The sequence below is a fragment of the Crotalus tigris genome, unplaced genomic scaffold (genome assembly GCF_016545835.1).
Source record: "Crotalus tigris isolate CLP2741 ecotype Arizona unplaced genomic scaffold, ASM1654583v1 scf7180000018829.1913635, whole genome shotgun sequence".
NCBI lineage: Eukaryota > Metazoa > Chordata > Lepidosauria > Squamata > Viperidae > Crotalus > Crotalus tigris.
This window is the reverse complement of record NW_024097219.1, coordinates 1,237,648-1,262,818: the sequence shown is the minus strand read 5'-3', so window position 1 is coordinate 1,262,818 and position 25,171 is coordinate 1,237,648. Positions and strand designations below refer to the sequence as shown.

The 25,171-nt window shown below is 41.2% G+C and overlaps 1 protein-coding gene across 2 annotated transcripts; it reads right to left on the bottom strand.

Moving 5' to 3' along the window:
• On the bottom strand, positions 1-24,670 carry FGFR4 (fibroblast growth factor receptor 4). Of its 2 annotated transcripts, XM_039356773.1 has the most exons (19): positions 24,326-24,670; positions 23,325-23,515; positions 22,718-22,855; positions 16,574-16,840; positions 15,626-15,715; positions 15,027-15,193; positions 14,018-14,141; positions 13,002-13,192; positions 10,854-10,992; positions 8,889-9,082; positions 7,906-8,051; positions 6,576-6,697; positions 6,333-6,443; positions 5,884-6,074; positions 4,711-4,833; positions 3,532-3,602; positions 2,318-2,455; positions 1,940-2,045; positions 1-1,816 (listed from the first exon to the last, which is right to left on the bottom strand). In XM_039356773.1, the coding sequence occupies exons 3-19, from the start codon at positions 22,809-22,811 to the stop codon at positions 1,670-1,672; spliced, it is 2,421 nt and encodes an 806-aa protein (XP_039212707.1). In that variant the 5' UTR covers positions 22,812-22,855; positions 23,325-23,515; positions 24,326-24,670; the 3' UTR covers positions 1-1,669. The 2 variants fall into 2 exon arrangements, with proteins under 2 accessions (XP_039212707.1, XP_039212708.1); XM_039356774.1 differs by lacking the exon at positions 23,325-23,515.
• Positions 24,671-25,171: the final 501 nt, after the last annotated feature.

The window sequence follows — 25,171 nt, the reverse complement described above, 5'->3', positions numbered from 1 at the left end:
TTTTTGAGCTCAGATCCATTTCTTTATAAAACACAGAAACAGCTGAATTTCTAAGGGCTGGTATAAATCTCACCCATCTCCTTAACTTTTGTCTCCAAACTGAATTCCGCCTAGCAGAGAGCGTCCAGTTAAACAAAGCATGTAAACTCTTTCATGGCACAAAGATGGCTCTCACTATAATACCTCTGCCTCCATCTTCCTGCAACCTGGTATACTCTGGATGAGAATGCTCAGCACAACTGTGTTGGCAATGGATACTGCAGGGAGTTCCACATCTGGAGAGTGCCAAGTTGGGGAAAGCTATTATTGAATAAGTTGAGCATGCTACATCTGAAACTTCCCTGTACTCTCCTTTTATGTTTCCCAACAAATGATGAACTTTTGGCAAAATTGCAAAATTTAGGAATACTGTGCTTAGGGATGACCTGACAAAACATCTGGCCTGGATGTCAAATGTGAAACATGGAACCTGCTAAATACTGTATGATGTCAGGCCAGAAACAAAGGGTCTTGTGGCCTTTAAGAATCACAAAATTGTTGGAGCAAAAGATTTGATGAATTATGCTCCACTTCCTTAGTTAAATAGCTGAAGATAACAACTCCTTCACTGGATCATTTGGGTTATGTTCACAAAAGCTCATGCTATAATAAATATATTGGAATTTGAAGTGCCACTGGATTCTCTATTGCTTTAGGTACATTAGACTAACTGTATTCTGCCTTGAAAAATCCAATCAACTTCTCTTCTACAGATCGTGGAAGGGAAAATCAGATTATGGCTAATTGTTAAAAAGGGAATTTAGACACACAGTGCCTTCCTTTCTAAAGCTTCACGGATATTCATTTATACAAGAACCAAATTAAATTGCAACATTTGAACTTTACATAGCAATTTAGACATACCATCTGAGGCCAGACTAGTCTAGCAATCATTTCAACAGGAGATGCAGGAAAAAAAAAAACACCTCCAGGCAGAGGTTCTACTCCAAAAAAATAATTTATGGGTGTGGGTAATTCATGTGCATTAGAAGTGATATGTACATAAATATTTATCTCTAGGGTTATGTACAGAGGACATCAGGAACCAGAAGGAAAGGTCCATGTCCTAGGTAGGACATCCTTGTGATGGTGTCTCCAGATAAGGATGGGACTGCCTGAGAAAGCTGGCTGGCTGACTCCTGCCAAATCATGAAGTCTTTTTAAAGTATTATTAAATTGGGAATGTATCAGAAAAAGAAGCAGGATACCCAGTGATGCTCCTAAGAGCTCCTGCAGTTAGAGAGTGCCCTTCTCTCCAGGACTAAGTTACTTCCTATTAATCTGGTCTTACTTATCTTCAGTCAGCTGGCTGCATTGAAGGCTCAGCTAGAGCAACAGCTTTGAGGGGTCCTGAGATTACAGGGTATTGAAGCATCGTGCCTGGAGCATCCGTAGACACGTGTAAGGAAGCCATCTGGTTCTTGTTGATGAACTTTGGACAGTAGATGTCCAGCAGATTCCAGAAGCTTGATGAGACTTTTAGTTCTTGCTAATATAGCTCCAGGCAGTTTCTTCAACCAGGGACATTCTGAGAACTTAAGTTCTCAAACTGTGTAATCCTTTAGGAATGAAGGGGGGGAAAAAACCCAAAAATGCCACTTTCCCTAGTGTCCATGGTCTGTCCCCCTCCTCATGTCCTTACATTGTGATAAGGAAAAAGGCAAGGAGTGATTGGCAAAGGATCATGGGTGAAGACTGAATCATCAGAGGAACAGGTGCTAGTTGTGTCTTCACAGGATGGGGAATACTGTTCAAAAGGCATTGACAGGTCCAGATACTGAAAAGAAAAATACACAATCAGCATTCAAAGGGATAAAGGCAAAATTGCTACTTTTTTGTTGCCAATAACCAGCTGTTTATATATCCTCAGTGGAACCATCCCCTAGGAGTTCAAACCTACCTCATCAGAGACAGCAACCAGGACTTTATCCAATCCCTCCACTAACTGCTTAAAGGTGGGTCGTTGGGAAGGCACAGCGTGCCAGCATTCTCTCATCATCATGTACCTATTTTGGAAAAAGAAAAACCTCAGGCTTCTATTTTCCCCTAGAGCAGTGTTTCTCAACCTTGACAATTTTAAGGCATGTGGATTTCAACTCCCAGAATTCCACAGCCAGCAATGCTGGCTGTGGAATTCTGGGAGTTGAAGTCCACATGCCTTAAAATTGTCAAGGTTGAGAAACACTGCCCTAGAGTGTAGTCTATGGGACACAGATGCAATGCATCTGGAAGACGACAGGCTGGGAAATGTGGCTTCAGGAGGCCCAGTGCTACTTACAGTTCATGGGTACAATTGGAGGGCTTGTCCATTCGGTGACCTTCTTTGAGAAGTTTGAATAGTTCTTCCACTGGGATGCCAGGATAGGGGGAGCCACCCAGTGTAAAAATCTCCCACATGAGAATCCCAAAGGACCACCTTAAAGTGAGGAAAAGAGGCAGAGAGAAGGTGAGAAGGCTATAAAGATTTTCAGAACATATATATATTTGGAAAGCAATCCATGGGGCAAGCAAACCTCAGAAGAGATCCTTCACAATGAAATGTGGAAAACTATTACAGATATTTATCAAAAATTATTTGGGACCATAAATGACAGATGCGGTAAATAGAAAAGTATCCAGCATGCATCCATCCAGGGTGGAAATAAAAATGTATTTCAGGGAGGAAGTGACTTTATACTGAATAGATTGATTACGGGTAGTTTGATGGACACATTGCTCTGGCTTTGCGATGAAAACTTTGATTCATGTACTAGGAACATGAGGGAACTGATATATAATAGACTCCAATTATTCTCCATATTTCTAAAATACTCAGGGGAGAGTTGCAATATGTTGTATTAGAGGCACAGTAAATGTGCAAAAAGTCCCCTCTTCAACCATTTCCATGGACAGCTGTTTGAAACTCTAAAATGGGTTACAGCCAGTCTGTGTAGCAATTGTGGATTTAGACAGACCCAGTGCTTTTTTTGTTAAAAAAAAAAAAAGATGCCAGAACTCACATACGTCATACAACCAGCCTTGCCTACCCTGCAAGGTTCCATACAAAAAAGGTGCCGGAACTCCGTTCTGGGCGTTCTATGACAAAAAAAAGCCCTGGATAGACCAATAGGTTTTTTTTTTTCAGATAAGGCAGATTCCTCTGTTTTTTAATAGGTGAAAAAAATCAAAGAGATGTATCTGAAACAATTTGCAATATTTATCTATAGGTGTGCAAACTTTAGATTTGATCCCCACAAGCTGATGGGAACAAGAGAATAAAATTTATTTACAACATCCTAAACAGTTATGCCTCTTTTCCCGGGACTGTATGGCAGAAGCTGCAATATCTTAAGACACCTGTTTTAAAATGTTGCAGACAGATGCTAGACTTGCACTCCAAAACACTTTTTGGAAGCATATCCAAAATATTACACAGCACTAGTCAGTACTAGGCACATTTCTATAGGATGATTAGATAGTGAGAACCATCTCATCTTGCATACTCGTACTTACACATCACTTTGGTGTGTGTACACTCTGTCAAACAGAGCTTCTGGTGCCATCCATTTTACAGGCAAGCGACCCTGCAGGTAAACAAAGGAAGCTGTCAGTTCATTGCTGCTTTTTTTTTTTTTTTTTGAGTTACAGAGCGGCTCTCACAAGTTTTCTCCTTCTCCTTCCAATGAATAGTATTGGTACATACCATATTGTCCCACAACTCTTATCAAATCTTTTATTTTTAAAATTACTTTCTATACTTCAAAAGTACAGGTAAGTCCTTATTTAGCGACAATTGGGACCAGTAACTCCATCGTTAAGCCAAGCTTATAAACTTAGTTCAGTTTTCTTTTGCTTTATAGACAGGGAAAGTGATAAACGTTGAGAGCTGGTCGTAGAGTTGTAGAGTTGCTTTTTCATCATCATGGTAACTGTGAACTGTTGCTAAAGGAGGCAGTCGCTAGATGAGGACTCCCTGCAGAATCAAATAAACTTCACTGATAGATACTGTGGTACTTTGTTTCCCTACCATTGTCCCTGTTCCTCTTAAAAATACTGCCAGTTGCCTAGATAGCCAGATCTCATTGGTGGTTCTGGCAGTGGAGAGTCACATTAACGGCCATCTTTTTCAGAACAGTCCCCATCCATTGTCTTCCACAAGGCCATCATAAAGGCATCCTAATACACAGTCCTTGCATTGACAGAGCACTGGAAAGGTTCCACTGCATCACTACTCTTGTCTCCATTGGCCAGGCAGGAGCCAATGGGCATGGCACGGGCAGTGTCTGAGCGTATTCTGTGCTTCTGGGGCTTGATGGTAAGTGGTATAATGGAAAAGCTTGCTTATCCAGCCACACTCTGTTTCTTTTCTTGTAGGGCTACTGCATGTAGGCAAAACTGGCCAGTTTGCTGGGTTTAATGTTCTAATGACATGAGTAATTGGATGGAACTGGTTTAATCTTACGCGAGACTGGCTTGTTTCAAAATAAATAAATCTAGAAAAAAATCCCTTGGGTTTAGATGATTAGATCAACTTACCCCTTCGTGCTATTTTTTATATTTTAGGGACTGAGGTACTTAAATATTCTTAATTTACTTATATTTTTCCCTATGATGCTTTGCATTTCCAAAGCACCTGAGCAGCAACTAGACCCTTTTCCAACCCTGCGGCCATCAAATGGTCTTTTCACTCACATTGCTGGTTTTCTTATAATAGTCTATATCATGAACTCCACGGGCCAAGCCAAAATCAGCAATTTTCATCACATTCTCTTCAGTAACAAGAACATTGCGAGCAGCCAGGTCCCGATGAATACACTGGAAGGAAAATGAAAGAGCTGCATCAAACTCCAAGGACTCTACTATAACCTTGATGTCATCGTAGATTAGCTTATTACGCCTTCTAACATAAACATGATAAGCAGGGATTTTTTTACATCTTTCTAATTCCCTTCTTTTCAGGCCTGATATATACAACACTCTGTTTTTATCCTTGGATCTCAGGCAATTCAACAGCAAACTTAATATGGAGTGGAATGAAGATGCCAGAGGATATAATCAAGTATCAATCTATATAATTTTTCTGGACCAAAGAACATATTTGGTCTTATGCCAAGAAGTAGTCTCATTCCCCAAAGTGGTTGGATACGAGAATTTAATTGAACTTAAAATTAATTAGAACTAAATAATATTACTCCTTATGTTTTTAAATTTCTCCTGTCACAATAAAAATGATAATTTAGTCACCCTTTTGGGAAGAATATTGTGTGCCCAATCTAGAATAGAATAGAATAGAGCTGAAAGGGACCTTGGAAATCTTGTAGTCCAGCCCCCTGCTCAAGCAAGAGATCCTATACCATCTCAGACAAGTGATTGTCTAGTCTCTTAAATATCTCCAGTGATGGAGCACCCACGATTTCTGGAGGCAAGCTGTTCCACTGGTTCATTGTCCTCACTGTCAGGAAGTTTCTCCTTAGTTCTAGGTTGCTTCTCTCCTTGATTAGTTTCCAACCATTGTTTCTTGTCCTGCCCTCTGGTGCTTTGGTGAATAACATGGCCCCCTCTTCTTGGTGGCAGCCCCTCAAATACTGGAATACTGCTATCATGTCTCCCCTATTTCTTCTTTTCTTTAGACTAGCTAAACCCAAGTCCTGTAGCCATTCTTCATATGTTTTAATCTCCAGGCCTTTAATCATCTTAGTTGTTCTTCTCTGATTTTTTTCCAAACTCTCAACATCTAAAGCTTTTGTGGCTGTGAGCTGAAATTATGCATTTCTGGATCAGAGCTGACCAATACACCCAAGAGGGTTTCTTGGAGCACCATCATGATAGACGACAATGGCCACTATCTGGCTAGATCCCTCTTACCCGCTTGGACTCCAGGTACTCCATGCCACGGGCTACTTGGTAAACACAAGAAACCAAGTCTTTGAAGGAAAGCTGCTCCTCTGGCATCTTGGTAATATCAAATGTGTAATCAGGTGTCGGAGGTCGGCGGGCTCGCAGATACTCCCGCAAATTCCCCTTGGCAGCAAATTCCACAATCACATAGAGAGGACCTGTAGTTACATAGTGTGATGGTATCAAAAAATGTCTCCAAAATATCTTAACTTCTGCTCCCAATTCCACTGAGAGCCCGTGTTCAAGTTTGGCATTCTGTCAGATCCTACAGTTGCGATACCTAATTTTCCCCCAATGAGTTCTGCTTCGTTCCAACTGAGTCATCCTTTCTCAATCCTTTGCCTCCCAAACATCCTTTCCCTTCCCGCAATGCCCACTGTGCTTTCTGTCTCCTCGCCAGAAATGAAGTCACTCACCATCTTGGGTACAGACACCCAATAGGTTGATGATATTCTTGTGTTGGTCCATCAGTTTCATCATCTCCATTTCTGAAATGAGGTCAGCCAAGTCTTTATCTGTAGCATTATCTAATAAGGGAAAGAAATAAGCTTATATGATTCTCGAAATGATATGAAGAGCTACGTATTTAAGAAGACCACCAATAATGAAAGGACAGAAGTGAAAAGGATGCGGCTTTGGGCCCTATAAAGTACATTTACCTTTCAGCATTTTAACAGCAACAGTGAGAGGACGCTCTGGCCGTTCTGGATCAATCCCATAAGCTTCTGCTCTCACCACCTGCCCGAAACAGCCCTCCCCTAAGGGCTTGCCTAGCACCAGCCTAGGAACAAAAAAGACAACTTCAGAAATGGGAAGATGTGCCAACATTAACAAGGTGCTGCAGGGCTGCAACCTTGATTTAAAAAAACCAACTAAATAGATTGTAAGTGTTGTGTCTTAGGCTGATTTATGAGTTACTAAAGTCACAATGGATCCTTTTAGCCATGGAATATTATTCTTCCAGATGTCAGACTAGTGCGGATATTGACTACCTTTCAATAACAAGTATGGGTAGTCCTCAACTTACAACAGTTCATTTAGTGACCGTTCAATATTATGTCACTTAAAAAAGTGACTTATGACCATTTTTCACACTTACGGCCATTGCAGAATCCAGATGATGATGTGGTCAAAATTCATACAGTTGGCAACTGACTCATATTTATGACAGGATCATGTGATCCCCTTTTGTGACCTTCCGACAAGTGAAGCCAATGGGGAAGCCAGATTCATTTAACAACCATGTTACTAACTTAACACCTGATTCACTTAACAACTGTCTCGTTTAGCAACATTTATTTTGGACTCAATTGTGGTCGTAAGTCAAGGACAACTGTAGCAATTCCTTTTCAATAGCTTTCAATTAACAGATGGTCCTATATGCCAGAAAGGAGTGACTGAAGGGCAATTTTGACATGGACAAATGTGGCATATCTGATTGCCTTGGGATAATTGTGATACTTGAGTTTTTTGTCTGCTGCACACTTTGTTGAGGAGCAGTGTTTCACAAGTGAACATTCAGCTGTAATCCTAGACATCTGGGAGGCCTTAGCTTGTGGAAGTCTGTTGTAAAATGAAGATGGCAGCTTTGGCTCAATTCACATAGACAGGAATAATATATGCTTACATCATTTAACTGGCAACACAGATGTGTAACAAAGCAAGTGTGCCATATTCCTTCTTTATTTGTTCTGAATGAGGTAGTCATTTTGGGACTATCATGTTACCAATAATTACTAAGTTCTCTCTTTGTACGAACATAGAAAACTTTAGTCTGTGGATATCTTGATATAAAAAACTTGGTAACAGCACAAAATGTAGGAACCAGCTCCTTGTAGTAGAATAAATAGACACCTTGATAAGGAATTATAGGTATTTTTTTTCCATTTTCCATCTTTTAACAGAGCTTCAGTTTGTTAAGATATTGTAAAAGTAGCTGTGCTTCTCCAGTAGCAAATGCAGTAAAAACCCACCTCCTTATATGCATACCTGTCCCGTGGGAATTCCCACTTGGAATCCAGTGGCAGTTCCACTTCCATAACCCCAGCTAGCATGGGAGTACAGCTTGAGGAGAGGCGAGTAACACGCATTAGTGATGTTGTGGACTTCCCTGAGGAGCTTGATTCCAAGGAGAACTATGAGGCAAACCAAGGACACATTAGATTGGTCCCTGAACGTGGTTCTGTTCCAGAGCAGCAACAGACTGGACACAAGTATGATAAGATTCAAGTAACAAAATGCTGCAGGTGACATAGCAGAATAGATACATCTCATACACTTTGCAAAGTCCATCTAGTAATATTCTGTCTCTCCACAACTGGTCTGACTCTTAAATGAGGTCTACACATAGGAGATCAGCAGATCTACCTTAATAGATATTGAGAGATCTTTTGGGAGCCCTTAATGATGTAAGGAACTTGTATTTTACAATCATTTGATGTACCACAGATCCCTGTTGTTTACAGTCAACATCCATATTTATACAGGTAGTCCTCAACTTACAAAGTTCATTTAGTGACCATTCAAAGTTACAATGGCACTGGAAAATGTGAATTATGACTGTTTTTCATAGTTATGACCTTTGCAGCATCCCCAAGACGATGTGATCAAAATTTGGACGCGTGGCAACCGACTCATATTTACGACGGTTGCAGTGTCCGGGGGGTCACACGATCACCTTTTGTGACCTTCTGACAAGCGAAGTCAGTGAAGAAGCCAGATTCATTTAACCACCAGGTTACTAACTTATCAACTGCAGTGATTCACTTAACAACTGTGGCAAGAAAAGTCGTAAATTGGGGCAAAACTCACTTAACAAATGTCTCACTTAACGACAGAAATTTTGGGCTCAATTGTGATTGTAAGTCGAGGACTACCTGTAAATAGCTTTACTCATGATTGGGGAACTTTTAAAATTAATTCAGTGATTAATTGCCCTCTTACTTTGGTAGATCAATGTTTCTGCTACATACCTGTCGGATAAGAGGAAATTTGGAGAGTTTGTGCACAGCCATTGGTTCCAGAGGCTGCTTGCTTGGCTGAATCTGCATGTGGCATAAAACAACAATGACAATAGCCATGGCAATAGCTAAAGACCCTGAAGTGTAGATAATTATGTCAGTGTACTTGATTTCAGGGGCATATACTTCTTCAACTTCTTCTTTATCTGCAAAGAGCAAATAAATCTTCAGTTAATTAATTCTACAGTTAAATTAACATTGAACACTGTCAATACCTGAATACGTTTCTGGAGATGTTAAAGCAGAGGAAAAAATATTGAATTATTTAGTGTGGTTGGTCTCCTTCGAAGACAGCTATTTGGAACGGCTGTCAAAGCCATATATAATTCTCTGCTTCTGTTTAAGAGCGTGATCTTGCATAATAAATTATCTACAAATCTATATTTTAAGGAAAACTCCAAAATGTGCACATATTCATATGACATTTATTATTGCTGCCAATCATTTCTTGGCAAATGTATTTAAAAGGCCCAGATATATGTTCACATTTAGATTTTATTCTTTTCAGTTTCAATCATGAAACTGGCAGAAAAACAAATTCATAACTAGCTATACTGTTTTCCACATTAAAAATATATTCTTTATTCATATAACAACATCATGTCTTATCACATTTCCTTTGTTGTCATATTATTTTTCAATTTTTTCAAAGTTGTTTCTTATCAGAAAGGTGCCTGGCAATGTATGTGTGAACGTAGTCTATGAATGAATGATTTGGCTCATGCCTCAATTAGAGATGAAATGAATTTGAAAGTTCCTTCAAAGATACACTGATTGTAAGTTGGGCTGCCTTTGCCGTTCTCATGATGCTGTATGGAGTCAGATAACTTTTGTGGTGGTTTGCATTTAACAAGGTGAATATAAGCGGGTTGTTGTTTCATGTCAGTATAATTTGTTAGAGGGTTGGTTCTGCACTGGGTGGTGATGTCCTTCCTGCCTTGGGGGCTGTCATTGTAATGTTTTCCTGAGATTTCTGAAGCAAAGGTTCAGAAGTATGACCATTATTGGATATGTTAAGCTGCAAATGTCCATTTCTTTTTTTTTCTTTCTTTCTTTCTTTCTTTCTTTCTTTCTTTCTTTCTTTCTTTCTTTCTTTCTTTCTTTCTTTCCTTTCCCTTCCTCCCTCCCTCCCTTCCTTCCTTTCTTTCTTGTTTCCCGCCCATCTCGCTGTGAGCAATGTTCTTGGTGTGGCCAATCATCTGACTCCCTTATGGTTCCCAGAGTTTTAGGCAGTCAAAACCTTCCTCTTGTCTATCAGCAGCATCCAGCTTTTTATTCTTTGAAGTTTCTGGGTGGGGGGAGGAATTTGGATCTGCTCCAGGAGACTCTATGTTGATAATGTGCATATCTAGATTCCATAGGTCAAGAGGAGGGGGGCTGCCAAGCCAACAGGCCTTTCCTTAAAGCAGAGGTGGGGAACGATGGCCCCTTTATGACTTGTGGACTTGGCTGGGTCAAGAATTCTGGGAGTTGAAGTCCACAAGTCATAAGAGGGCCATCATTCCCCACCCATTCCTGCTTAAAGTGATAGCAACTGCCTTGGATAGTTGGTAAAATCAAGTCAATTAGAGCTTTGGCTACTTTACATGTTGCCACTAGAGTGTCTCTCAAATTATCCAATCTTTTAATAATATCAGCTTAATCTGACAGGGCACAAAAAAAGTTAATCAGATTTCTTTTTTAGAAGGTCATCTGTGCACTGTCTTGCTGAAGGTTGAGCAAACTGTTTGCCTGAGCCCTAATATCTTGAGGGCAGAACTGGTTAAATGGCCTTGGGGTTATCTAAAGTTGAGTGTGTGTGTGTCTGTGGGTCTGTGTGTTTTGTACTCTGTTCCTATCAAGAGTATAGTTTTAACAAAGTGACCACAAACAGCTTTCTTACAAGCCTGAAATGTGCTATCCCTCTTTGTTCCTCACCTGGAAGCACAGTAAGCCAGGCGGATTGGTAGGACAAGCCGATAGAATTTCCAGCCAGGCAGGTGTATTCACCAGCATCCTCCATGGAGACATTCTGCAAGTAGAGGACCTCCACTTCTGAGCTGTTAATATCTGCTGTCTACCAGGGTGAATGTCAAACAGAAGCAAAAAATAGACCAATGTTAGTGGTGAGCAACACAAGAGAGTTGTCCAAGAAACTCTTCGGTTGAGGAATAATTTGCTCGCTTCTAATATTATATAATAATGATCTAATATTATTTCAGTTCATCCCACCTGGTCAGGCAGGGAAAGTTTGTTTCACACCTCATCAACCAAAGAATTCCAACTGGTAGGATTCAGGAGGAGAGCCTTCTCTGCCACTGCCTTCTGGAATATTCTCTCCCCCAGGGGTGAGGTGGTCTCTCACTCTCCTGGCCTTCCGGAAAAGACATGAAAACATAGCTCTATGGCCTTGGGTGGATTGTACAGAGGAGCACAGAACTGTCAGGCAGGTTAGCACCTCAAAACCCCTCCCTTCGCCTTTTCATTAATGTTTAGCATCGAATTTTAATAAACCCTCCCCTTTTAAATCTCATATACCGTTTCTATGTTTCAATAATTTATCTGCACACCATTCAAGAGTCCCTCTGTGAGTTTCAAAATTTGATAAACAAAACTTAGCATATGTATGTGAAGGTCCATCTTTCCACATCTCTGAGGAAGGTATGCTATACATGCATTATACTTATTGCAAACTTTTACTGTTTATAAGAGAGTTTTTTTAATGAAAACCCTATGAGAGTCATGTTTCTAGCTGGAAAAGCATTAAACTAACAGTGGGGTGTTTGTTTGTTTTTTGCCATAAGAGGTTTTGTTTATATTTTTCAATTCAGTCTACTAACAGTTGATACAAATGAAAATATCCCCATGTTTGGACCCTGCCTTTCTTTTGAGGGAACCAACTAAGATATCATATCTTTCTTTAAAAAAAAAGTCACTGGATTGCAGTGACTGTATAATTACAGTATGCCATCTTCATTTGAGCATGTCTTAATTTGCAAGGCTATAGGTCAGTAACAACAACAACAATAATAATAATAATAAAGTTGGGAGGGACCTTGGAGGTCATCTAGTCCAACGCCCTGCTCAGGCAGGAAATCCTATACCATTTCAGACAAATGGCTGTCCAGTCTCTTCTTTAAAACTTCCAGTGTTGGAGCATTCACAACTTCTGGAGGCAGGTTGTTCCACTGGTTAATTGTTCTAACTGTCAGGAAATTTCTCCTTAGTTCTAGGTTGCTTCTCTCTTTGGTTAGTTTCCATCCGTTGCTTCTTGTCCCGCCTTCAAGTGCTTTGGAGAATAGCTTGACTCCCTCTTCTTTGTGGCAACCCGAGATATTGGAACACTGCTATCATGTCACCCGTCCTTCTCTTCATTAAACTAGACATATCCAATTATTCCAGCAAGTGTTCCTTATATGTTTTAGCCTCCAGTCCCCTAATCATCTTTGTTGCTCTTCTCTGTACTCTTTCTAGAGTCTCAACATCTTTTTTACATCATGGTGACCAAAACTGGATGCAGTATTCCAAGTGTGGCCTTACCAAGGCATTGTAAGATGGTATTAACAGTTCATGTGATTTTGATTCTATCCCTCTGTTAATGCAGCCCAGCACTGTGTTGGCTTTTTTGGCAGCTGCAGCATACTACTGGCTCATATTTAAGTGATTATCCACTAGGACTCTGAGATCTCTCTCACAGTTGCTACTATTGAGCAAGGTACCACCTATACTATACCTATGCATTTGGTATAGTATAGGTGGTACCTTGCTCAATACTATTTCCAAATTAAAACCACTGAAAGCAAAAACACCCATGTCCAGCCTTGAAATGAATGGGATCTGGAGAAAGTGACATTTGTGTCAACAGAATTCTTCAGCATGGACAGATAGCAAGATCCTTGCCTATAACCCCCTCATTTCTTCTTCATCTGCTCCTTGAGGAAAACCAATTACTGATGAACATCCAAATGGTGAAGATGTGGTCTCTATACCTCTGCCAGTTCCATCATGTTATAAATATAAATATCACTGAGCAATATGGTTTATTGTTTACCACTCCCATTTCCCCCAAAAAGTAAATCTAGTTACCTTAAGGATCTGCACGTAGGGGACTCCATCTGGACCAAAACTGCTGCCATTCACTTTGATGTGTTTAAGCCACTGTATGTGGGGTTGTGCATCACTGTATACCTTGCAAAAGAACTCTACATCACTCCCCATCACTGCTGTGGTATTGGCAGGCAACCCAGCTTGCAAGATAGGTCTGTGTGGAGACCTCTCTGTCAAGAAACAAACAGGAAAAATGTCCAGTTGCCCAGCACAGCTGAAGGGCACCGTATTTCTCAAGACAGGTTACTGCTGGAGTCTCCAATACATCAATCTCTGATTGTGATTCAGAACAGGCCAAAAGTACAAAGCAAAATCAACTAAGATACACCCATCCAATAGTAGCAGTTTGCAATCTTCTTAACACAGCACCACTAATGGTCTTGCCCCCAAACTTGGTGGAATCCTAATTTTTTCCCCACTATAGACCAGCAAAACTTGCTCTGCTTCTGATGTTACTTAATGCCACAGGAAGACTCCCAGCCAGGGCTGGCTCCAGAGACTCTGGGGCAATTAAGAGTAACCCCAGAGAAAGCTGATAATAAAGAATGTAGAGATAAGAAAGCAAATGCTTAAAGCTCTGCCTGATGATTCAGGCAGGGTTAATTAATTTCATCTGGCTTTGTGACCCAAGAGATCTTTGTCTTCCTTTGAAGCTGGCAGAGGATTTAGTTTTTGTTTTGTTTTTTCAATCTGGGGAGTCTGAGGTCAGGATGGTGCCTCTGCCTTCCTAAGAAAAATGGCAGGATGCCAACACCTGAATTTTGCTTCCCCCCCCCCCAATTCAGAAGCATCAATGAACACAGGAACTTCTGAAAATGGCGATGGGTCCATTTCATTTTCAGCTGTGCTCCATTTTATATCTTTGAATTGGTCTCCTTTATACAGAGTCTGAATATTCTTATGGCCAACATGTTTCCTTTGCTTTGTGTCTGCTTCTCAACTTGCCATTAAAGAATAGAATCCCATTCAAGGTTTGGGAAGGAAGACCTTCTCACCTAGCACATCCAGAAAGTAACTGTAGCGAATGCTGCCAAATTTATTCTCCACCAAGCATGTATAGTTGCCTCGATCAGAGGGTACCACGCTCTCCATGACCAAACTCCAGTGTTGATGCCTGAGCTGGGAATAGAAAAGATGAGGCAAGCTATCGTTTTCACTGGTGCATCCTTTGTTTTGCAGAGCTATCAATCTTTCCTGAGCATAACTCTAATAGAATCTCGTATTTCAGACATGGCTATTTCAGCTTGTGGCAAAGTTAGGAAATATAGATAGCCCTCAACCTACGACCACAATTCAGCCCAACACTTCTGTAGTTACGTGAAACATTTGTTATGTGAATTTTGCCCCATTTTACGATCTTTCTTGCTATAGTTGTTAAGTGAATCACTGCAGATGTTAAATTAGTAACCCTGTTGTTAAGTGAATCTGGCTTCCCCATTTGACTTTGCTTGTCAGATGGTTGCAAAAGGGGATCGTGTGACCCCAGGACATAGAAACCATCATAAATAATCAGTCATTTGGCAAGCATCTGAATTTTGATCATGTGACCATGGGAATGTTGCAACAGTCGTAAGTGTGAAAAATGGTCATAAATCACTTTTTTCAGTGCTGCTGTAACTTTGAATGGTCATTAAATGAACCACTGTAAATCAAGGACTACCTGTATTGTTCTGGGAGATTTAAGACAGGGAGAGTTAAAAAGGGATTAGGGTTACAGCTAGTATTTAAGGCTTTGGTAATTCTCTTTGTAGAGATGACATCTATTCCTACACACAAATGCTCATCCCACCCATGCAAAGGCCTAGGAATCTATCACTAAGATATACTTCTGCAAGGGGCTTTCATCATGAATAGTTTGGCTTCTTCTTCCTCCTCTATATTACATGTTTCTATAGTTCTCTCCACCCAAAGCCCTAAGTCATAAAACCTTGTGGGCCAACCAAGCAAATGGAAGGAGAAGGAAGTGGGGAGAGGAAAGAACAATCCAACACATTTAAGTCTTACCCGAATTCCTCCAATACGGTGCTCCCCACGGAATTCCCGCCCATTCTTCAGCCAGCGGATAGATGGGGTGGGATTTCCTGAAGCTGGGCAGCGGAACTTGACTGTATTTCCTGCTGGGACTGCATGCAGCTTCTTGTCCATTCGATGAGGGTGTGTCCAATAGGGTGCTAAAAAAAATGTGACATGACCCATTCAGATTTTAGTGAAGGCTTCAGAAGTGTTGTGTTCTTGGGAACCAAATTGGATTTTGTGCTACAAGTGAGGCAGGGAGAGGATGAGCCTTGAACTGGCTTCCAAGAAAACAACAACAACAACAATACAAGGAACAGAAAATGTTACACAGATACTCAACAGTGTGCCAGAATGAATGACAGCACTGCATTCATTCTGCCAGGATTACACAACATTCTGAAAGGCATCAGTGGCAGGCCATGTCGTGCACCATCCTTGGTAGCAGAGTGATGGTAATAGCTGTCCCACACTTTTGGGTTCCTTGAGGTTTTTGCAACTGAGGGAAGATATCTGGCTATAGTACTCCGTGTCTTTGCTCCTAAAAGGTAACAGTCCACAAGATTAAGGATAATGACCCCAATACTAACCTAGATGGGCCTGTGCAGGCTCCTCATTAGAATCAATGTGAGCATTCTCCACATCACTGTCTTCATCATCATCCCCTGAAGCCAATGAATCTAAAATCAAAATGAGCAGAGGTGACACTTTGTACTAAAACACCCCCAAGTAATTGTGGGACAGTGGACAGATGCCACATATTAAGGGGTGGGGTTGTTTTTTTTTACTGTTGTGCCAGCACGTTTTGAGGAGAAGAAGCAAAATGTTAGGTAGATGTAGGGAAGGGCAGTTACAAAGGGCAAATAAAAAGAGTTGGCACTGCAGTGTTAGATTTGTAACCATGAGTTACATTGTAGATGTTGTTTTGCATAGGAAGCTCCACCTTATAGCCATCCTTGTGTTTTGGAAGATGTCTTCTAAAGGCCTAGAACTAATGTGTGTTGTGAAGACCCTGTTACATTTTCTTTAGTTATGGTTGTTTCCTAATCTGAGTGGTTATTATTTTCTTATTGTGTTTTTAATTGTGCAGTTCAATATTGTAAGCTGTCCAGAGTAGGCAGCCGCAACAAATTTAATAAATAAATATGTACAATCTGAGACACTATGGTTGTTAAATGGTATAATGCGGGCATGTCAAACTTGCGAAGTCACGTGATGTCGCATGATGTATCATGACTTTTTCCCCATTGCCGGCAATGGGGTGGGCATGTTTTCAGCGTGACGCATCTGGCCTGCGGGCTGGCAATTTGACATGCCTGGTATAATGTGTCACAGTGCACAAACTCAACCTCTGAGCATCTTGGCTCTGGTCTAAAATCATACCATGTATGCTGATAATAACCTGAACTCAGTGGACTGTGTGATCTGATTCAGCAAACATCAAGCTGCTTCCTGCGTTTCTTTGAAAATATTAAATCTCTTCAGATACTTTGAAACCAGTTAGAGCACTGCAATCCTGCCTAGTCTTATGCTCTTACCTACAACAGAGATAGTAAAATTACGCAGGCTTTCTCCAGTATTCCAAGCATGGCATGAGTATAATCCTGAATCTTCATAGGTGGCTTCAGGGATCTCCAGCAAATTTTGCTGAATGTGGATGCGCTCACTAGGGAAAAGTTGCTTATCTTCCTTATACCATGTGATAGCAAGAGTGTGATTGGTGCTGCAATAGAGCTTCAGCTGGCTCCCTGGATCCAAAACCAGATGCTCCTCTTCTGTCTCAAGCATGTGGCTGTCAAATATCTCTGTCCAATATAAAGAAGGACCAATCAGTGCAAATGATAAGTTTTTCCTGCTCTACTGCCATCTTGCAAATACTGTACTATGAGCAATGTAATGAGCCATTAACAAACTCTACAAAGCAAAGCTACTTCTATCCCAGCATCCAAATCTTACATCTCTAGTATATTAAAGCACAATGGTAGCATAGCAGGATTTTCCATTATATATTGCCAGACTTCTTCAAGCAGGTATCCTTCAGATCTGATTAACCTGACTACTGTTCTCATAACAATCTTCAAATAGTGCAACCAAAAGCTCAAGATGGAAATTTGAATTGCTACAGTCTCAACATACCAGGCAAGCTGCAGGCTGGAGAAATTCAGCTTAAGTACTCACTTTCGTTATTTCACCAATTCCAAAACCTTACTTTAGGAGAGTGGGAAGATCTTAAGTATAGCTGCGCTTAAACAGCAGCTTATAAATATGTCTTTGTCCAGATTTAACTTGGTACAGAAAAAAGTTTTAACTGATTGTATTAGTGTGCCATGCTTTCCAGACACAACTTAACTGGGATTTATTCAAGTGCTGTCAGAATATTCTGAACCATGAACTAACAACATGAGCTGGGTACACACAGCATCCTAAGTTAAAATGCAGTTAGCTTTATTACTAGGTACGTTATAAAAGTCCCCCACCCCAGGTGGGGATCTTGCTAATGCCAGCACTCCGGGTGAAACTGATCAACAGAGTAAGATTTTGTTCTGGAACAGAGAAGTGACAATTTGATCAGGGAGGATAGTCCAATCTGGAAAGCTGCCCAATATATCACTCCTGAACCTGATAGCAAAACTGTTTCACAATTTAGGCTCTGATACCTGCTGCCTTCAGATTCCTGTCTTCTGTGCTGCAGAATAATCTGATGCATGTTTGAAAATAAGCAGAGTGAAAATATTTCAAAAGTAGCAAGTGATGTCAATCTACTATTTTCAATTCATGCAAACCTTTCACCTTCTGAAGTCCATAAAGTTCAGACTAGAAGTACAAAATATATTATGCAACTAAGCAGTGTTTCTCAACCTTGACAATGCTGGCTGTGGAATTCTGGGAGTTGAAGTCCACATGCCTTAAAATTGTCAAGGTTGAGAAACACTGCACTAGAGAGACCTGCTCATACCTTCTATTTATTTTTTTCCCCTTCTTTTTAAAATGGGTATAAGATATATTTGGTACCTTAGGGTGTAACAGCTCAAACTTAACACGTATTTCTAAGTATTGTTTTAATAAAAGTATTAATCTGACAATGTTGTTTACATGCTAAATGTCATACATATTTTGCATTCTTACATTCCATTTTTCTTCAGAATCTTCTGTTCAAATATGTTCCCACCCAAGCGCTTAAACATTTTTGAGAATCTTGCATTTTTAAAATTAATTCAGAGCATTTATAACAGATCTGGAAGATAAAGTTTGGGATGTGGGGAGCAGACTCACATGCAAGATATTCAGGAATCTTCTACAGTTACTCTAATTTTAGAGGAAAGTACTCAATTTCTGGCTTGCTCTCCAGGGTAAAACTAGCCAAAATGTTAGGTTACATTGGGAAAAAATGTCTCTTCTCTTTTGACTATGAATTAAGCACACAAGCCTGTGATTGTGCACAGATTCTGCAAATCTGTCATTTGAAAGGAGAAAGCAGTATCAGATAAGCACATATACAAGCTGAAGGCTTACTGGGTGTTTTACTGTTGTTGCTTTTTATGCATATAGGCTAAATAGGAGTTTAAAGTAATCAAGTTGTGGAAGAGTGTTGCTCAATTCCACTCCTTCCACCTTGGGATTCTCCAAATCCTGTCCATAATCCCTTTTGTTCTGCATTCCCTCCCTTGTCCCCACAATGATGTCATCAAAGCCCCTTTCCTGCCAGTCCCAGGCTGGAGAAAGGATCCCAGGAACACTGAAGCATGACTTTCAGGCTCAAATCCCCCCCTCCCCAATTCTCTCTGTGGGAGCTCTCAATTGAGTGATCAGTCCCTGAGCGCAAGGTGACTGTTTTGACAGATTCCAAAATGAACATGTCAGGAAACCCACGACCACTGCCCCTTCCCCCCGTTGTTCTGGCCCCACAGCTCCTTTCCCGTGCTCCCCTTGCCCCAGCTCACAATAGGGGCCAGCCCCTTTTCAGCCAAGGACTCTGGCTCTCTTCTCAGCTCTTCCTCTGCTTCTGCAGCCCAGGATGGGGTGGGGTGGGGAGAAGAAATGGGACAGAAAGCCTTCACCATTACCCCTAGTTGGGCACATGCATGCCTGTAAGTCACAAGGAGGCAAACTGCTTTGAATCTGCAACTTTGTCCCCAGCTGCACCCATCCCCTCCTGGCCCCTCCCTTCCTCTTTAGCTCCCTCCCACACAGCTTTCCCTCCTTTCCTCCGTGGCATGAGCGGGGAGTGAGAGGTTTCACACTCAGTTGACTCCACAGCTTCCCGCCTCCCTGTTTGTCTAACCTGGATTTGAACTATAATTGCTTTGGTGACCCATCCTCCTCCAACATTAGCTCCAATTGTAGGAGCACTGCCAGCAGCCCCTTCCACCAACTCATTCTTGAAGCAAGTCTGCTGTCCCTCAAAGAAACCTGGTTAATGCCAACCCACTTAGCTGATAACGCTCCCCTCTTTTTCTGAGAGGACTGAGCTCTAGGTGTGACCCACCTCTTTGGGGCCACAAAGCAATGTGTCCCAGCCTGCTCCACCAGCAGCTGCTGCTGAAACCGCTGTTTCCCATTCTAGGTAGCCCACTGGTTCCCTCCCCTCCTACTAAGCTGCCAAGTAAGAGGAATTCCTGCAAATGGTGTGACTTGCAGGAATGTCCAGTTCATCCTCTCTCCTACCTGAACTTCAGGACGAGCAGCCCCAAGATTTTTGCTGCCTGAGGCAGAATGGCCACTGGGGCCTTCTGCTCCATTGCAAAGGGTAAAGTGGTCTATATTAAATCAGTGCATGAGATCAAAAGCCTTACAAACTGGGAATAAGAATTAACAACAGAATTCAATCATCAATGATTTGCTTCACATTCATTAGATAGATACTCCGTGTTAAAGTCTAAGGCATTTTTATTAAGTTAAGATGAATGTGAATTAATTCCCAATGAAATAGCATGCCTGTATAGATCAACTACTGGCCTTCATCCTCAACGTAGGTATCTGGTCTTGTGCAGAGGGGAATATTCCCTTGCAGCTGTTCTCTACTAAAAAAAAAATCATTTAATGTAATTGCTGAGGTAATTAAGTTAACTGCTATAAATATTCCTTCCGGCTGAGAAAACCATTCTGATTGGAAAGGAAGAAAAGTCCTCCCTTTAGAAGAACATGATGAAGACAGCTTGATAAGGAGCCTCAGTGGCCAATTCACAGCAAGCAGTGACTGTCCAGAGAGAGATTTCAGATGTTGGAAAACACTGTACAAAATTATGTAATTTGGACCTTGAACAAATCTAGAAAAGTACAGTTGAAGACTGTTCTCAAGTTGCCCTTCTTTGTAAACTCATTTCCCAATTCCTAACTGACAATTTCAGATTGGGTTTATTATGTTTAAGATCTTTCCAAGTAATTCAAAATCCTTCTACTGAGCAAGAAAATAATTTGAAACTAATCTGAAATCTGGTAATGCTGACAACTCTTAATAATGTCAAAGATGTCCTGTCATTTTGCCACCTAAGCAATGGACTTTGACAAGTGGAATCTGTGCTAAACAAATATCTGGCACCTTCTACTTGGGAATAAAGTTTACATTCACTGTGAGACAACCCACTGAATTTGTCATCAGGTTCTCACAAAGATTATTTTATTCTTATGCACAAGCAGCATTGATTACACAACTAAATTATTTCATTAAACAAGATTATATAGGCGGAAGCTCCAGACTTTACTTGTATTCTCTTGATCTTTTCCCTCATGGTTGCTTATCGTGCCAAGCTCAGAAGAGATAGCAGAGAACAAACTCTATATCAACCATTACATTACTTCCTCAGTCCATTAATACTGATTGCTGGATAGCAGCAAAGCTCAATGACCAGCATGATGGGACAGTAGGCTCAGAGGCACCCAGGCAGCTGGTTGGCACAAATAACAATTATCCCATCTGTTTCATGGATGGGCCAGTCAAGGAAGAAGTATCTTTTCTCAAGCATGAGTGGAAGTGCCAAGCACCTGGCAGGGCAATTTACTCTTATTCCACTAGGGAATCCCAGAAATGCAAACTTAAATGAATTAGATTATTCAGTGAGGTCAGTAAGACAATTTGCAAGGATGCTAGTTACTTATTGTAGAAACAACTCCAAAAATGTCAAACTATTACAATATATAAACATATACATACACACAGGACAGACAGATAGATAGATATAGGTACAGAGAAAGAGCTATAGATATAGAGATACAGATATAGACATATATGAGATACATGGGACACATTTTTAAATGTATCTGCATAGGTTTCAGCCCCATACCATTGGTCCACAACCAAACTTACAATACACATTTCAATAAATATTACATTGATTGATATGATAGCAGTCCTGTAATGTTGCAATGTGATGCTTCTTCAGAGAGATTTACATCTTTCCAAGTGATTCAGGTGTGCTTAGTTCTATCCTACATTACACATAATTAAAAAATATAGCTCTTTTATAGTCAAGAATTAAGATAATTAAGAGGCAAAGTGAGAACTTGATGAAAAGATAATTATCCCTATTGTAAAATGGGAAAGATTAACAAAATCTTCATGACAAAGAAGCAGAAATTTGACACTATCAAGATCTTTCTTGTGAACAAAATTACTTTAGCACAGTACTTAAAGAGATACAATTGTATGCTGACTGCAGAAAATCTGCCTGTAAATTTTACACTTGGCAGTCAGAATTAGGAATTTCCTATGTGCAGAAAATAGCTTTGTGATTCTTAAATTCCAGGGAATAGGAACCCTTTAGGTTTATGGCATCTTATTTTTCCTTTTTTTTTACTAGAAGTTGAGATCTACCAGATGGAAAGTAATGTTTTATAGAGAGTGAGTGAAGAACATCTTTTTGAAATATACAGTAGGAATGTCATGCTTCAAAGCAATTTGCTTTTAGTATGACATTATACCTTAGTTATGCAGAAATACACTCCATCTTTTTTCTTTTGAATTTTCTTTCATTTTAATAGGCTTTTTAGATTAGAAGATGGGAGTCAATGACCTCTGGAAAGTCTAATCACTCAAAGTTTATAAACAGATAAGTTTATATTTTATCTTTCCTTAAAGGACAAAAGGAGTATACATAGCATTTGCTATGACAATTTTTCTGCACAACAACCTTGCCAGGTAGGTAGGGCTAAGAGATAGCAACTGGTTTAACTTGCTCAGTACTTCCATGCCTTGGGGACGTGTGCTCAAATTTTCATCTCCCTGGTCCTGTAGTCCAACTCTTTACTTAGCTGCTACAACGCGTTGGTTATTTATATTCCAAAAAGCTTTTATTGTACAAAATATTCAGAACTAACCTTGGTTAGACAAAGAATTGGTCTTGGATCTTAGAGATTTCCATTTCTTGCCACTGACTCCACCACATGTCTTTGACAAACTGTGTTAGTGATAACTTACTGCTTTCCATTATATATTTTTCTTCAATAAAATCTTCACTAAAGTACGAGTGATTAAAAGTCAGCAGCAATACTCTGCTGCTGTCCACTAGTTTGGAGAACAAATCTGAAATGCCTCATAACTTGCCAAGAAGATTGAGGCTTGTAAGGCAAAATCCTCAACAGATCAGTGTCTTCTTTTATCACAGAAAATATCTTAATACCATTTTTCATATTCAGACACACTTCTCCTAATTCTATCAGTAGCAATAATTCCCAGTAAAACTCACCTGGATCCCTGGTTCTTTCTGTGGAAGCAGATATCCAAGCAGATATAGTTGCTACCACCAGAAGCTTAAGAAGATTACACCACAGGGCCGTCATCCTGTTACCTTCTTCACTTTGGCTCCCAGTTAGAAACTCAAATGCTTAATTAAAAGAGAAAAAAATGAAAGTCACTCTTTTGTCCTCTAACACATGATCAGTATGTATCTGTAACTATCCAGGATTCCCTCCAAAAAATGTTTGGGGTCAGTGTACAGGTACAATTATTAGAGCTTTAGACCCTGCAAGTATTATTTAACACTATCTCAAAAGAAATGGCAGGGAATGGAATACATCCACTTGCCAATCCAAATGTTCAAACATTCTCAACACTAGATGTAAACAACCCATTTGTGAAATGCTATAAAAGAAGTGAAATAATTTTTACTTCCAAATGGTCTATAGCTTATTACAATTTTGAAATATAGTACTCCCTCTGAAAGTTCCCAGCAATCCTGTCCTCACCGTACAATTATCTATGCTTAACTGAACCTTGGTTAATGCAATTAATCCATTACTTTAGATAATTATCTGACACAACAACCATAAAGTAATCAGGCTGGCTTCACCTACCCGTTGTAAACTAACGCAGGGGGGAGGGGTGTAGTTTGTTTACAGTTCAGCCTGCTTTGCAAAGACAGTCAACACAAGGTTTAAGGTGTCATTCCAAGCTGCAGTTTTTTGAGCTCAAAGTTCAAGAGACAAACTTAAGAGCTTCTATTTGACAAAGGAATCAGTCCATAAGATCACCACTGGCAATCATCCTGCAACACATTAAATAAATCCATCTGTAATTCCCCTCTTTCGCACGTCTCCACGATACATCATTTTCACGTAGCTCTCCGGAACTTGGGATGAACAAATCTGGGGAAACTGCTTTGGCCCATGCCATTAAAAGAAAAGGTGGGCTCCGTACATTACATTCAGACAATGTTGGGGGGGGGGGTAAATGGAAGAAACAAAGGTGAAGTTTCATCCTAGTACAAGGACTTAAACTACTTATCCAAAGAAAGCACACGTGTGCATTCGCAGAACAGCTTCCCCCCCCACCGCGCGCGCTCCAATAATGCAGGTTTACTTCCATTGAAAGGAATGGATTTAAGTGCCATGTAAGGACCCCCAGCCCCTTTTCGCTTAAATGCGGTTTGGGGTTGTGTTTGTGAGAAAGTTGCGCCTAGCTAGCCGCAGGTGAAGGGGACGTTTAGAGTGGAACGGTGCGGATCTGCCTTGCCACATCCCCGCGGCGCGGGTGGGCACGATGCATGTTCGCAGCGCATGGCGTGGAAGAAGTTGCGCTTCAGGATGTACTCCCGAGAACAGCTTAATTTTTAAACCGACCCCCCCCCAAAAAAAGTTTCTGCGCAGCCGGACGGTTTAGTAACAGATTTACAGACCCTCCCGGTCCAAGTCGCCCCGGAAGGTCTCCGGGTTCCCGTGGGCAAGATCTCGGAATTCGGCGCCTGCCTCTCGCCCCGCTGCCCGCTTTTCGTTGAGAAGAGCGCCGACCTTCTCCTTGGGAGCCATTCCCATCCCCGGTGCCTCAAGGCAAGCGAGGCAACCAACCCGGGACCCACCTTTCCTCCTCCTGCCGGCTTAGAGCTGTTCCACTACTCCGTTTTCCCGGGCTCCGCTCCTCGGAGGGTAGGAAGAAAAGGATGCGCCAGGGTCCCGGTTGTTGGCCGCGGCGCTCCGTCCCGCGCAAAGCATAAATCCGGCAAGGCGCCGCCGCCGCCAACAACAACAACTTTCAGCGTTCTTCTCTGGATCTTCCCGAGCAGCCAGAAGCGAAAAAACGCGGCCGCGTCCAGAGCCGCATTCCAGTTCGCGAGCTTTCTGTCGGCTTCGGCAATAGGCGCTGGGACTTTGTAGCGAAAGCTCTCAAGTTACACCCCCGCGAAGCGCACAGCCGGCCCGCTCCGAGCCAACAATGGGCCGCGAAAAGAGCCAGGCCGGAGGGGGAGGATCAGAGGGGCCTGCCCCGCCCCCGCCCATTCCCCTCCTTCTGCCGCTTCCCCCGCCCGCGCCGGGGCCTTTTTACACTCACATTAGCTAAATTCTCTCCCCCAAAACCTCGGCAAAGGGGATTAAGCAGAGTTCAATCTCCCCAGCCTTTTGCTTCCTCTCTGCTTATAATGGTAACTAGAGATACGACTCATTAAACTTCGGCTCAAGGGAAACTCTTCATCCGAAAACAAAAAAGTGGGCTGCTAGTGGTGGGGAATTAAAAGCCCGCGGAAAGAGAAAGAGGAGCAATACTTTAATCCAAATTATGCAGACATTTAATTTATTTGGATACATCTGGAAAAAATGAATATTCATTTTAAAAAGGCATGATCTTGCACCTGTGGACCCCACTGCTGCATGAAGTGCTTCAGATAAAGGGGAAAAAAATTATCTTGCTTCCTTATTCTTTAGGGATA

Bases quoted from the DNA above. Each gene is read 5' to 3' on its own strand.
- FGFR4 (XM_039356773.1), bottom strand. From the start codon at position 22,811: ATGACGGCCCTGTGGTGTAATCTTCTTAAGCTTCTGGTGGTAGCAACT. The intron at 15,194-15,625 runs GTTAGTATTGGG...CATTTTTTTTAG, and splicing joins GCCTGCACAGGCCCATCTAG to CACCCTATTGGACACACCCT. The intron at 2,456-3,531 runs GTAAGTACGAGT...CCTCACTTTAAG, and splicing joins TACACACACCAAAGTGATGT to GTGGTCCTTTGGGATTCTCA.